The sequence below is a fragment of the Pezoporus wallicus genome, unplaced genomic scaffold (assembly GCF_028554395.1).
Source record: "Pezoporus wallicus isolate ANWC-B61680 ecotype Strahan unplaced genomic scaffold, APGP_CSIRO_Pwel_v1 contig_3181, whole genome shotgun sequence".
NCBI classification, from domain to species: domain Eukaryota; kingdom Metazoa; phylum Chordata; class Aves; order Psittaciformes; family Psittacidae; genus Pezoporus; species Pezoporus wallicus.
The window spans coordinates 7,702,868-7,717,694 of record NW_026641700.1 but is presented as its reverse complement, the minus strand read 5'-3'; the positions used below and the strand labels follow the sequence as shown (position 1 = coordinate 7,717,694).

Below are 14,827 nucleotides of genomic sequence, written 5' to 3'. Positions count from 1 at the left end.
AATACCCACAACAAAACTCCCCAAAACCCACAAAACAAACGCAAATCCAGAAGTGGGGAAAGTGGAGAGCCTGGAGGGGGATTTCAAAGTGCAGCTGGGAGAGGTTCCACAATGCAGTGTATAATTGTATTCCATATGTATTTTGTATTCTTATCACTCGTCTAAGGTTTGTTCCATAAATGAGGCTTTTGCAATGATTGTGTGAGTCTTACGCCACCTGGTAATGGAACTTCTCAGTGAATATTCAAGCAGATTTGAGGGAGAGTTCTTCAGAATTCTGTGAAAATTAGCGACTGAGTTGAAGAGCAGCTTAAATGGGGAAAAATCGTAAGAGCAGTGGCAAGATACACAAACACGAATTCTTAAGAGAAACAATAATTATTTCTGCTTTCCACAAAACAAATGGGGTAGTTACCTAGCTTTGATCTACTACAGATTGAAGAGTTGTCTTCTCATCCAGAAGGTCAATGGTGAATGAGGTGTGATATTAGAACACGTGTAGCTTTTCCTAAAAAATCTTCCGCATCTTTGGCTGTCTTGTACATCTGATAGCAAGTACCAGGTTTCACTACTTGGACACCAGAAGTCCAGCACTCATTACTAATACAGACTCCATTTTCTAATGTAATACTAGATTTAAGTTGATGGATTTAAGTGTAACTGTTTCTCTAGAAAATGAGATTTTTCTAATAATTTGCTTAGAAATGACTGTTTCTAGAAAAAAAAAAACCCTTTGATTTTTATAATCTTACTTTATAGCCTGAGGCAGTTTCAGTTTTAATAGAATTAAATGTGTTTGCATATTTATTATTACCTCCTGTTTCAATGAGCAATTCCATCTAGTCCAATTTTGGAGGAGATTATAGTGCAAGATACATGTTACTTTGTGCTTTGGCTTTCACTTAATTAAATACCAAACCAAAATTTCTTTTCACAAAGAAAATTGCAGGGCATCAACAGAAACTGACAAATGCGTCTAACATTGAGACAGCTACTGCCGTCGTTACAGACAAAAGGTTTTCTGCATCTCCAGGTATCAACAGCTTAAATCTTGTCTGTTTGTCTCAGCTTGAAAGTGTTGTCTATGTGGAGTAGTGCCTAATAGTGTTTATTGTAAGAAGTAGGTGGGCTTGTTCTTTTTTAATTAAAGCAATGATTAGAAATACGAAAATTCATCTAAAAATTCTGTCTTTAAGTGGCAACATTCATAAATTACTCCATTTATATTTTCAAAACAGTTGATATTTGTTAATACCTGTAGGACTGAATTTCTACTTGATAGTTAACACAGAGATGGTTTTGTCAAGCTAATAATTCATGTAAAAAAATCCAAACAAAAACCCAACCCAAAAAAACACCCCCAAAAACTTACCAGATTTTGCAGTCATGTATAAGGATTCTCCACTGTACCATTCTACTGTAAACTCAAATTTACTGAAAAGTTCTGTTTATGTGATGGCAAGGTCAAGTCTATAGAGTATTCTCATGACTTAAAGGCAGTAGTGGTTTCTTGGAAAATGTTTAAGTAGGCTTTGGTTTTTATGAACTATGAAGTTCTGGGAAAGCTAATCTTCTAAAACATAAATATATAATAATATATTTAATAATTCTTCTAAGGAAGAAATTCTTCACCATGGGCATGGTGAGGCACTGGCACAAGTTGTCCAGAGTTGTGGCTGCCCCATCCCTGGCAGTGTTCAAGGCCAGGCTGAATAGGCCTTTGAGCAACCTAGTTGAAGGTGTCCCTGCCCATGGCAGGGGGTTGGAACTGGATGAGCTTTAAGGTCCCTTCCAACTCTATCCATTCTATGAAGTAGATTGCTGAGGCACTCTATGTTTTTATGGAAGAATAAAATACTTAGCATTATATCATATGTATTCTGGTGTTTACTTTCTTGGGAGCTAAAGGGAGAGGTGTCTGTTTTTAATGTTGGTCTTTGTAGTATGTATACGTATATTTACGTTCCATTTTCAGTGTATGAGAGAACTGAACATAGACGTGTTGATATCACTGCTGATCTTGCGTATTACTAGCCACATGATACTGATTGCCTCTGATTAACTATTTGCTTGGATAACATGGAGCACTGTTCTTGATGCACTGTCAAATTTGGCCTGTCATCTCTCTTATACAGACTTTATTTATGGAGCAAAAAAAATCAATGTCTTTGTTTTTTCTTCAATGTTCACAGTTAGCCCTATTTCATCTGACATAGTTTCGGAATTCATCGTAAAGGAGCAAGTACGTGAAATGAATAAAGAAATTGCTGAGAAAACAGAGAAGTATAAGAAATGCAAGCAAATGTTGGCAGTAAGTGAATGGCTGCTTCGGAAAGCTGAACAGAAAGTAGCTATAGGTGCTAAGTCTTAAAACCACAAAGCCTACACAGCTGAGTTGCCTTGCTTCTGTGATGCATTAGTGGTGTTCAAGGCCAGGTTGGACAGAGCCTTGGGTAGCATGGTTTAGTGTGAGGTGTCCCTGCCCATGGCAGGGGGGTTGGAACTAGATCATCTTAAGGTCCTTTCCAACCCTAACTATTTTATGATTCTGTAAAGAAACACATTCTGATTGAGTCAGCTCTTGCTACATGTTGTGTTAGAAAATCCAGATGAGGACTCTTCAGGAAAACAAGTGAACAAAAAATATTCCTATGTCTAAGGTTTTGAATAACTTCTTTTCCTTGTATTTGAAGTGTAATTGCTTTTATAAATCAAACACAGCACATGGCTATAAGCCACCTGATGTGTGGAGCAAGTATAGTAATGTTCAGGTATAATAACTCCTCCAGATCTGACTGTCTGGGGCTTTGATGTGTGAGTGAATGCTGCCTACTAGCTTTGGCTCAGTCATACATAAAGGCATTTATGTGGTTCTCTGGGCCAAATTTGGCACCAGTAGTGCTGTAGCCACAGAAATAATGCCCTTCAAATATTAATACCTGTCCTGACTTGATTTTCATTTAACCAGTTTGGATGTATGCATGTATGTATGATGGAGTACTGCAACAGTGATGCTGGTTGTAGAATTAAGAAATGCTTTCTGGGTGTTGTCTCTGTTCATCTTGTTTCTCTTATTTATCACAATGAGATGATTCTATTTTAATGTGCTCTCCAGGATGTAACAACTGTCTGTAATTCTGCTCATTACCCTATCTATGGAGAGCCTGTTTTAACTTCTGCTGGCTATTTCTTCTGTAATTATACTTGGGGAAAGCTTTGCCTTTGACCTTCTGGATGAAAGATATTTAAGTTGCAAAAGTTGCATGGGGAAAGGTTTTGTATTGAAGTGAGACTCCTAAAAGGATAATCACGATTGCAGTGTAGTGTTAGGATAGAAAGAAACGTGAAACAGTGAAGCTAAAGACAATACCAGCTTCTTGAACACTCAGGCACAGAAAAGAATGTATTGAACGTCATTTATGCAGTCTTCACTGGTCCTGTCATTTTCAAAGTCTTGAGTCAGGCTTGATTACTTGGGGAAGTCATTCATAAATGGTCTTGTAAAAGCATGGAATTAGTGTCATTGTTGGGGTGGGAGGGGAAAAGTCTCAAAATTGTAAATATTTCATATCATGGTATAAACTAGGAGGAGAAGATGAAATGCAGTGTTTATGCTGATGAGCTAGCTAAACTGGAGCTGAAGTGGAAAGAACAAGTGAAAATCAATGAGGGTATAAAATTACAGCTGGCAGCAATGGAAGATCAGTATAAAGTAAGTTACTTTTTTTTTTTTTTTATGAATGGTACCATGTTCTTAACATACTTAATTTCTAGTGTCTCAAGTAATGATGAGGTTTAATGGGGAAAAAACACTAAATGTATTTTTGCTGTAAATAGAAATTCTGTTTTGCACTTGTAGAAAGAACAGAGTCTTGTAATGTTTCTTTTGAAGTAAGACAGACCTAAGTATACTACCAAATGGCTGTCAGTCTTTTAATATTGTGGATTTAGACAAACCTCTAAATAATGCTGTATTACAGGAAGAAAAGGGCTAGAAAGTTCCAATTTCCCATTGCTTACTAGAGTACTAACAGGACTACTGATTGGTGTATTTGTCTAAAATCTTTATGTTGCATGCTGCATCACCAGTGTGGTGATGTCTAATACATTTTATCTGAACTAACTAGAGAGATACAATATACTGTTTTTGAAATCATCATGAGAGAATTACTTAATGTGGAGAGTTTCAACTGTAGTCTTAGAGTGATGCAACACAAACACCAGAAAGTAAAGCATAATGGGCAGCTTTAGCTTACAAGGTGCCTTAATCTTTGAGTTTATGTGATAGTAATACATATATTGAAGTGTTTTTTTTTAATGTATTGAAGTGTTTTTTTTTTTATGTCAACAACAACGTTAAGAGCAGCAAATTTCCGTAAGACCAGCTTTTATGCTTTTTCGTAGTCTGATGGTGGTAGTGTAGATGACAGAGTAGAATACTGTTGTAAATTTTTGCCCATTGTGATGAACAAGGATTAAATTGAACTGCTACCACATCAGTTGTAGTCGGAATCCCCTTCCACTAGAAATGACAGGACTTTTTCTTTATAAAATGCTGAATTACTCTACAGCTTACATCAGCCCTTTTGTAGGCTGACCTTTCTGTGACACTTTTCAAAGCTCTAATTTCAGTTTTATAAAATACATTACTCTTTCCAATTTTTGAAATGTTATTAACCAGTAGTGATAGGTTGCCATTCATAATTGAATGTAAATTAAGTTTGTTTTTTTTTAACTTCTCAACAGCTGGAATAATAAATAATTTGTTCCAAAATTGAAATAATTTGGACTGCAATTCAAAACTTACTGTCATTCGGGAGGGTGCAAGTGGTGGAGAAAAAGTAGGGTTTTCTTCCCAGTCAGTTGATTTTGGTTCCACAACTTTTTGCTGAAAACTGGCAAGAAAAGGCTGCTAACATTCTGCTCTTATCCAGTAGATAAACTTAAGAGAATAGTTGGTTTTGATCTAGTAGTACTAGAGGTTGCATGTAACTGTAGTAGACAAAATGATTTCCATCTGAAAGATGAACTTGGTTTTTATAATATAACATGCAGGGAAATAGTTTCTGTTCACTAATAAGGAACCTTAAACTTCTTTTCATATAGGTTCAGCTGGCAGAAAAAGAGAGACGAATAAAGGAACTGGCATCACAGTTGGAACTCTTTACCAGTGAGAAGGTATTGTCAGGATTCCTGTTAAATTTTGTAGATTAACACTTGTGAGGCTCTTTAGTTTGAGGAATTGCAGCTTATTTTTAAGTGAGAATTTGTTTACTCTTTAAACATTTCCATATTGGGATATTTTGCCAAAGTGAGTTAGCATTTTAAACTACAAGTTCTGTTAGTACTACTTATACATTAAAAATAAAATGTAGACTATAATACAGCAAAACTGACTCAGCCTTTGAAAATATTGTCATTTATTGTTCCGTAATAGTGTTCTAGAATATTTTCTATCTATGATTTAACAGTAATGCTACAGTGTCAAAAATGATTTCTTTTTTTCCTGTCTAGAATGCTGTTCCATCCAGGACCTAAAATAATTTTTTTTTGTTTGCAGATAGGAATTACTCTGCGTAAATTAATAATCTGAGCAGCTAGTTGTACAGTTCACAGCATGTAGCAATTCCTACACGTTTTTGTCCTGTACTTCATTCTCGTATCAGCAGCATCACTGTTTTTCAACAAGTTTTTGGTGGACTTCCAGCCTCCTTCCTGCATTGCTTCTCTTTATCTCGTGGTTGAAGAGGTTCAGCCCTGTTGCATCTAGAGGCTAATACTGGTTTAGTGCATGTGCTGCTTGGCCAAATAGAAAAGGTTATCATCAAGCTCATACTGCAGCCTTTCTGGCCTCTAAGGGAGCATCATGTAACAAAAGTTGCAGGAATTTATTTTGCTTGAGACAGACTCTCTCCCTGATGCTTTCGGGAGTTACTGGCTGACGGGCAGTACAATTAGTAAATGTTATTCCCTTTGGAATCCTGGCATAAGATGTGAACACTTATACCTAGTGTGACAGTTTATTTTTTCCATCACTGGTTAGGACTATTGTTGCTTTTATCCAGTGCTGTCCTATAGCTAAAGATGTAGACATTTCAGCAGTATAATCTCCAGGTTTTTCATGATGTGTGCATACAACCAAATCCTTTTGACATCTGCAGTTCTCTTACTGACTGCTTGTAATAGTAAGAGCAGCTTGACATGTGACAGTAGTGACTTTGGTAAACTACAGCCAGAAAAATATCTTTATTAGAAAAGAACAGTACACAAACAGTACTCTGATTTTTAAATATGTGCTAGAAAATGGACTGCTACTTTTGAAGAGTTCACTGTCTCATCAGATTAATTACCATTACTGTTAAATCCTTTGTTCTGTAATACTAATGCTGGAAGTACCTCTAAGGTACTATATGGCAATTAATCAAAGCTAGGTTTTACTGAAAAGTGAAATAATAAAATGTCTTTATTACGTTCAGATAGTATTGGATGACATAGTGAAAATGTTGGGATTACTTTAAAAATCCAGGATGAACAGAGACATGGTAACAACAGGAATTTGCATACTGTTAAATTGAAATGAAATGAATTTCAGATTAAGCTAGTTAAGTGTTCTGTAAAATTCTAGATTCTCGAGTAGCTGGTATTTGTTCATTTTTTTTTTTTCTAATGAAAGATGCAATTTTTAATAGATCACCCATGTTTTTCTAACTCAAAAGAAAGCAAGATAAAAGTAGAGTTCTGATGAACCTAGTTTAGCTGGAGGGAGTAACTTTAAACACCCCACATAAGAAGAACAAACGTAGTAATAATGTATGGAGTTTATAAAAGCTTAGAACTTCGTCTACGAAATTTATAGATATTTACATTACAAACAAGAATCAAAGTGCCTTGCTAGACTGGAACCATGATTTAAAGGTTAAGCACGGTACAGTAAACAGCTTTTCAATTTATACTCCATTATCAGTGTTTGTTTATAAATGTCACCAAACAGAGCATGCTAAAAATGTTCATTTGTTGTCTCTTCAAACCTATAAAATGACTTGGTTTCTATTTTATTTACATACTTATATGGCCTTTTTTTTAAAATAAGTCTTAATCCTTGCTATCCAGCTTCTGACTAAGGCTGCTTTACCTTTTTACAGTTACTTTGATCTACGTTCTGTTTTACTCTTATGTGATGCTAAAATTAAAATATTAATGCTGCTGCCTCTCAGTCCAAACTGTTTTCATATTGCAGAATAAATTGGATTTAGAAAGGAAAATCTTAATTTCACTGATAATTAATTGTTCCTGCTTTGTATGGAGTGAAGGTGAACTATTTAGATTTTACATGCTCACTAAAACTTTAGGATGTAATCCTAACCATTTAACACTAATCATTTAAATCATATATACGATTTAGTCTGTAAATCTAAATTAACGCTAACATAGTTTTATATCGTATCTGCAGGAGGATATTTTACTTGGAGGGTGTTATTAGAAGGGTTTTCTATAAGAAATATTACTGTCTTTATGGCCGGTGCTCCAAAACTTTCTGTAAGCTGCCTTGCCATTTGTAGATACTGCTTTTTTTCCTGTTTGAATATGCCTTTGTGATGATACTATTGGAGTCTAAACCTTTTATGTCTGAAACCTGATAGTACATACAGAGCAAGAAATGTGTAATTTCAGTCTTTTTTCGTTTGAGTGGTGTTTTGTTTTCAGATTAGCTGTTGCTACTTGATTTTTGCATTTTTGTGTTCTAGAGTTTGGGATGAAGTTTACCTGTTTCCTAAGAAAAACATATTTTTGTTGCTTTGAATAATTGAGACATTTTACTTCCCATGTAGTTGAAGTCTTGGCTTTTAGTTTCACTTTAAAGTCTTGAGGAAAAGTCACACTTCCATGTTTGAGGTTTCTGTTAACATTACATTAGCAAATACCTGAACCAAGAGAACCCAAAAGAAAATGCTAACCAGAAATAACAAGATGATTGGAAAGCATCTCTCTCTTCACAATCTCTATTTTTAAATTATTATTTTCATTTCAACATCTCAGAATGTTTTGCTTGGTTCTGGTAAATGGTATATTCCTTTGGCTGTTCTTGGCATACATGATCTCCTTCCCTTAATCTGTGTTATTCAACAGGAGGATGAGAGACTTCTTTGGATCAATTACAGCTGGTGTGGTGATCACACTGAAGTCACTTTAATTACTGTCTTTTAGCATATATATTGGCTTAGACTTACAATGGTTTGTAAGTTGTAAAAACCCTTTAGCAGTTTATAATAGTTATTATAATCTTTATGGGTTATATGCAAGAACCTAGAGTTTTAAGTATACTAATTTTTGGAAGAGTTACATTTTCAATTGTGCATACTTGTGGCCTTTCTGCCATGCTATTTTGTTTTTTGAGGGAGATTTCCACTGAGTAACAGTATTTTCTTCGGAGTGCTCCTGCAAACTAGCCTTTCTCTCATGCTCACTAAGAAGAAACTTTACTAGGACTCTCTAGGTTAATTACATCTTAAACTTTGCATTATTTAGGAACTTGATAGGACACCAGGAAATCAAGCTGGAAGGATGATGGAAGGACAGATTTCACAACAGACATTACATTTTCGCAACCCATATTCAGAGGAAAATGGACCAGTTCCTGCAGTGCCAAGTAGACTACCAGTATTGCAATATGGAAACCCCTATGCAATTCAGGAGAGAAGAGGTAAGTAAATTACCCTGCACTCCTCACCCCCCATATAATTTCTCTCTTACTGTTTCAAAAGCAATGGCTTGTTTAATGCAGGTTGAGTATCAGCAATCTTTGTACTGATATACAGAGCCTTTATTGATTGATGAGAATCAATAAAATGCCTTTATTTTACTGATGAGAATCAGTAAGATAAACAAAGTTTTAAAGAAGCACCGTTTGAAAGAGGTGATTTCTATTATTTAATCTTATCTAAACTGAAAATGTGTAAGTCTTGATTTTTAAATGTAAGGAAGCACATCTGTAATCTCAAAGCACAAACTCTACTGAAAAAAATGCTCTTAATTATTTGGTTTTTTTTTTTTTCCTTCAGATGGAGCAGATGGTGCTTTCAATCCTGATGAGATCCAAAGACCACCTGTTAGAACTTCCTTTTGGGAGCTAGAAGATGATGTAGTGTGTAGTCAGCCTTCACGCAATCTTAGTCGGCCTGATGGTTTAGAAGATCCTGAGGATAGCAATGCAAGTTACCTTTTTATTATTTTTTTTCCTCGATATATTTACTACTGAGTAATCAAGAGTTGCACATTGGTTTTCAGTGTCTGAGAAGCCTGTTCTTACGTAAATCCACGTTGGTTTTTTATTTCTTTTCCCTGAAGAATGTTTTAGATGAATTTTTGCTTGCTTTGAAGGAGAAAACTCTGCATCAAGTGATAATAATATACTTGTTCCTCCAGTCTCTTGGGTAACTGACAGCTTGTTTGGTATTAGGACAGTAGCATCTGCTTTATCTTTTTAAATACTAAAGTTGAAGAATCCAAGTAATCTCAACTGATTCTGATTTTTCTCTCCTGTGTGGTAGAATGAGGGCTCAAAATGTAGCCACCTCTTACTCATTTTATAATTTGTATATAGGAACTAAATTGTAAGAGAACAAATACAAATGAAAATGGTTCTGATACTAGCATTTTCAGCTGAATGCTGAATGAAAATCAGTTCTTTATCCGAATCTCCTTCTAATGTATTAATCTTTTGTTCTCTTTTGCTAATATGCATATACTAATCTACATTTTGAATGGTTTTTACTATTAGACATGGACTTGGAAGAACTAATTGACCGTTACCTAAAGTTGATTTAGCTGAAGGTGACAGATTCTCACTGATTCCCTTTTTAGGGCTTTATGTTTTAAGTAGAAACTGGTTAGCTTTTTAGTACAGTTAACTTGCTTGTTCTGGTATAAAAAATTGTCTTCTGTTGTACACTGGACTGTATGTCTTCATTTGAACAGGAACAGACTTATTACTCTTTCTTTTTCCAAGTACTCTTGCACCTTCAAAAATATTAAACAAGGAATACCTTTCTGCAAAGTATTGTGCTCTTTGCAAGTACAGTGGTATCATGACCCATTTCTCATTTAGTCTAGTTTGCCACTTTTAATTGCTATTAACCTTTGCAGAAGCTGATCAGTGTTCAGAGAGGCATGATTTTAGCCCTGGTGCTCAGCACCTATAATGGAGAAAAATGTGTTTCTCCCTCCTACCTTTTGGCCCCAGTGTCCATTACTGTGAATAATTAGAGAAACTGTCAGAACTTTTGCAGCCTGTTCAAGATCTAGAATGCGAGATTAATGCTGTTCCCCACCTTTACTTCACATTTTGCATATTTAATCTGATCATTCTTGACGTAGATATTACATATGACAAGCTCTTCTTTAGTCATCTGCTTCAGTTTAATTAGCAGGGTGTTCTTTCTGATCTATGTGCTTTGCCCTCTTGCAAACCCAGGAGAAACAGTGCTCGAGTCTTGTGCTCATTTGCAGACACAGCTTGGAATTTTGTAATGAGATGGACTATAACAGGCTTAAATAAAGTTCAGCTTGAGAAAAGGTGCTTTTAAATCAAATAATTTAGGTCTTTATTTTTTGCTTTCAGATAAGATTCAGTTGCTTGCTCCTACCAAAAAAAAATAGTATGTGTAGTGTTCAGATTTACTTGGAAATGGATAGTTACAGGAATCTTTCCAGAGAGACTTAATAATATGTCAAAGATAAACCAGCTCTAGTGCAGTGTTTAAAGACATAACCAAGGGGAAATTGTCTTCAGTTACTGAGTTGTAGACTGAGAAAGGATACATATGCAAACACATCAGAATTTTTTTTTAATGTTGCTGTTGTGTTCCAATCCTTGTTTCTCATGAAATTTTGTTTCTTGGGAATGGGAACTGCCATGCATTTGGTTGATGAGAAAAAACATCAGTTTTGTGTGACTCTAAGACTCCAGAATTCTTTGTAGCTTTAGCTTTTTGAACTCTTAGGCCAGTTGAACTGTGATTTTTGAGAGGGATAAGCTGGTCTGTGTTAATCATGCCAGATGAGCACACACACAGTGGCAATTTTGTGTAGAAATTGCCACAAGTTCCTGCCATCGTCTACTCAGCACTAGCTTTCCATTTGCTCATGCTCCCATAATTGACCAAAATGTAATCATTTGGAGCAAATAATTTCTAGAAGCAGTTATGTACGGGAGAAATCCATAAACAAAACTTACATATATGAAAGTGAGAGTTTGAGAAAAGTGGTCCTGATTACAGTTGGCAGTAAGCCCAGAATAATTATCCTGAGACCTTTAAACAATGCTGTTAGTCACAGTAAGCTTGTGGGGGATGAAAAGCGTGACTTCTGGGCACTGACAACCAGGACAGGAATCCAAAATGGCCTTCTAGCAAAAAACCCTCACTCCACTTCATTAGCCTGATCTTACCCTGGCAGCCAATTACTATCTCCCATATAGGGTAGACATAAAAGGAGCAGTTGGTATCTGGGTACTTCTTCGGAGACCAGACTGCTTGCAGAGAGGATTGGTTTCACTCCCACAGCAGAGCTGAATCACAGACAGAAAACATATGTGCTACTCTTTCCACTTTGCCCATAATATGCATCAGCAGCGTGTCTGTTCATTTACTGTTTAAATCTTAAGATGGGTATCAGTTCACTTAGTTGTGGCATGTTAAAATGCTCTGTAGAAATCACAGATGCGGATTGTTTAAATCTGTGGGTTTTGTACAGTATCACATGGCTTTGTTTCTAATTCTGTTTGGCAATCTTGGAACTGCTTGCAGTTGCGATTATGAAAGCAGTGCTTGAGACAAAATTGGTTAGTTTTGGTAAAACTAGGTGAGTTGTGCTTGTTTCTGACAGGCAGTGTCTGGCTTTCCCTTCTCCCTCTTTGAGTGACAAACCTCCTCTTTTTTTTTCATGCTTTATTGTGGAATGCAGATATTTATCTTTGATACATATAATCTGTGGAACTCATTGTGGTTAAAGAGTCAGAGTTACAGTCTAGTGATAATAGGTAAGTCGCGATGTTAAAGGCATCCTTTATAATTTGTTAACCTCATTATCCAAACTTTGGAACTTGGAAGGCCTGGCACTTGTCATGCTACATAACCACAGTGCCAGGTGGTGGGTGCCTGATAGCAGACTTTTTGGAAGGAGCTGAGGCCATGTACCTACTGTGTTACATCACTGCAGGGCACCGTAGGGGTCCTGGACCAAGTATGTGCAGCTATGTCTCTAGTCACCAGACTGTAGTGCGAGAAAGCTGGCTCCGGGCGTGTGCAAAGGGCAGCTTAAGCTGTCTCTCTCTCAGAATATGAAGCATGGGCTTCTGTCCAAATAACTTGGGTGACTTGACCGTGGGGTCTTGAGAGTAAGCTGATGCCTATTAAAATACAGCATAGGCCAAGCCATTGAGGCCTGGTGTCCTAGCAGTTGCTGTCTGACTCTTCCTGTAAAGCAGCTTCAGCTAATGCCTTCTCATTCCGGCTTATGAGTCGTTAGGGGGTGGCTTGTTTTACCATGGGAGAGTGACTGGTTTTTAAGTGTCAGGTTGAAAAGCATATGCTTTACAACCTCATTAGAATAAATACTGTATCATTGGTTATACTAGCTGGAAGAAACCGGGCACCTAAGTGATTGTGGACCAGGATGAGTAGGACCCCTCCTCCCTTCATAGAGTTCTCTGTGTTACACTGTGCACTTCAGGAGTTTTGTCCATCTGAAATGGACAAAAAATGGATTGAAAAGTAGCTGTCAGAGCCCAATACAATGGGAGGTGGTGTGTGTTTTCCACAAGTTCCAAGTTGCCCCAGGGCAGTGAATTAGAATTTTAGTTATTGGTGCTTGTATACTGTTTACTGTAACTTGTAATTAGAATGGCTGTGAAATACTTTCAGACTAAGGTAAGGTTCTCACTGTTACTGTTTGACCATTCTTTGATTATAGAGTAATCTCCACAATAAGCACCTCGATCTATGCTTAATGTAGATTTCTGTTGTTCCTGTTTGGATTAAGCATAACTAAAGAAGGGATCTTTCTTTATATACTTGGTGAAGAGCAAAAGTACACTGAAGAAACAGACTTTCCCTATCTTAACAGGGTAGTATGAATTTAGTGTTGTCATTTTCACATGGTGCACATGTCAGAAGCCACTACATAAAGAACCCACTGTATGGTTTGTAAAAGTTAACTGTAAAGTTAATTGAACTGGGTCATGAGAAAGCTGTATCCCTAGGGCATACCAAAGTTTTTAAAAAAAGCCTTTTCTGATGTCAGTAACTTGTGCTTGCCTTTGGTTGAAGCACATGCCAACAAGGTAGCAGTGTGGGATAGTGCCCATGTAGGGGAAAGCATCATACTCTCGGTTCAAATCAGTTCCTCTGAAAGGAACGAGGAGGAATGTTATATTGTACCTGGTAGGGCATCACACTTGCCAGATGCTGAAGGAAAGGACAAATGATGTAAATCATTTTATCTTACCAGGTGACTAGCAGTAACCCAAATGTGTTCTTTTGAGTTTAACAAAAGGGGGGGCAAAATTCTGACTAGTAGCTAAATGAACTAGAGTAAGTAATATGAAACACCTACCCAGAACAGACTAACCCCCCCCCCCCCCCGCCTAGTAACCTGTTGTATAAAGTGAACAGGCAGGGCTGACTTCTTTTTAAATAAGCTTTTTAAATGGCAGACTTTTGCATAAATCCATAAACCCATCCAAGGATTTTAACTGGAATCCACAAGACTGAATCCACAAGACTCTGAATTCTAATTAAAATCATGGGTTTCCCATGGACTGTGGTAGTAGAGCAGGAACATGCCTGTGGGGCGGCTGATGCTAAAGCAGTCTGTTTCTGCTGACACCGCTGATACAGATGGAGGATGGCATTGGTGAGAGCACTTCCAGTTGTGTAATGTGAACATCTTTCACTTGCTGCTCAGAACATTTTAATCTCTGTGTGATGCCTGCATAAAGACAGGTTTGCTTTTCTGATGGGGAAACGGAAGTATCTGTGGTGCTCTAAGACTTGTGTGGAGGGCAGCTCACCGCAGGGGTGATGAGTTCTGGGGTTGTTACAGCTTAGGTCAGCAGTTCCTTTCAGGTTTGTGCAAAGAACCTTTCCAAAAGTTGGGGTTTATTGAATGGCTTAATAATTTTGAATGGGAAAAGAGACCCATCTGCATCATGCTAGCCACAGAATTTGGGTTAATGCCCTTATATACTAAATGAATATATAACTTAAGGAATTTGAGGCTGAAAAGCCCTTTTGCTGAAGAAACAGTTCATATACCTTGTAATTTGTAACCAGGTATTAGTAAGCGCTGTGATAAAACTGCCCTGTGTTTTGAGTGACAAACAGTAAAGATGTATAAGAAAGTATTTTGTAAGGATGTAAATGTTAGGTAGGCCCTTGTTTGTAGTGGAACTGTTTTTGGTTTTGGAGGAAGATACACATTTGTTTTTGCAGAGAAGTCCTGATGTGCTTAGTCTGGTATTCAGCATATTTGTTGTGGTTTTGGTGCTATATAAGCTGTAGCATTGTAACACTTGGAATAGTTTTTCTTCTTCTGTACATAGGTCCCATCTCTTTTGTGCCCAAAGGAACAAATAATACTTTAAACCCCATATGCCTTTTTTACTGCAGGTGCAAAGCAAGCAAGTTAGACAGGAAATACGTCTGTTGCTAGCATCTGTCACTGTAAGCCCCACTCTGCTTAATGGAAATGTTAAATGGTTGAAACTAACCAGCTGTTGTCAGGAGAACAGAAATATTGAGGGAATCTCTCCATCCTGCCCTTTTTCCAT

At 36.9% G+C, this 14,827-nt stretch overlaps 1 protein-coding gene across 3 annotated transcripts in view; it reads left to right on the top strand.

The window, feature by feature from the left end:
- The window catches only part of TAX1BP1 (Tax1 binding protein 1), a 59,357-nt gene that overhangs the window by 40,891 nt on the left and 3,639 nt on the right, over window positions 1-14,827 (top strand). For 2 of the 3 annotated variants that reach the window (XM_057424862.1, XM_057424864.1), the window contains 6 exons: window positions 940-1,033; window positions 2,193-2,311; window positions 3,587-3,712; window positions 5,107-5,178; window positions 8,527-8,701; window positions 9,060-9,208. In XM_057424862.1, the coding sequence (XP_057280845.1) occupies window positions 940-1,033; window positions 2,193-2,311; window positions 3,587-3,712; window positions 5,107-5,178; window positions 8,527-8,701; window positions 9,060-9,208 (735 nt within the window). The remainder of the gene's footprint in view (window positions 1-939; window positions 1,034-2,192; window positions 2,312-3,586; window positions 3,713-5,106; window positions 5,179-8,526; window positions 8,702-9,059; window positions 9,209-14,827) is intronic. The other variant, XM_057424863.1, reaches the window with a different exon arrangement.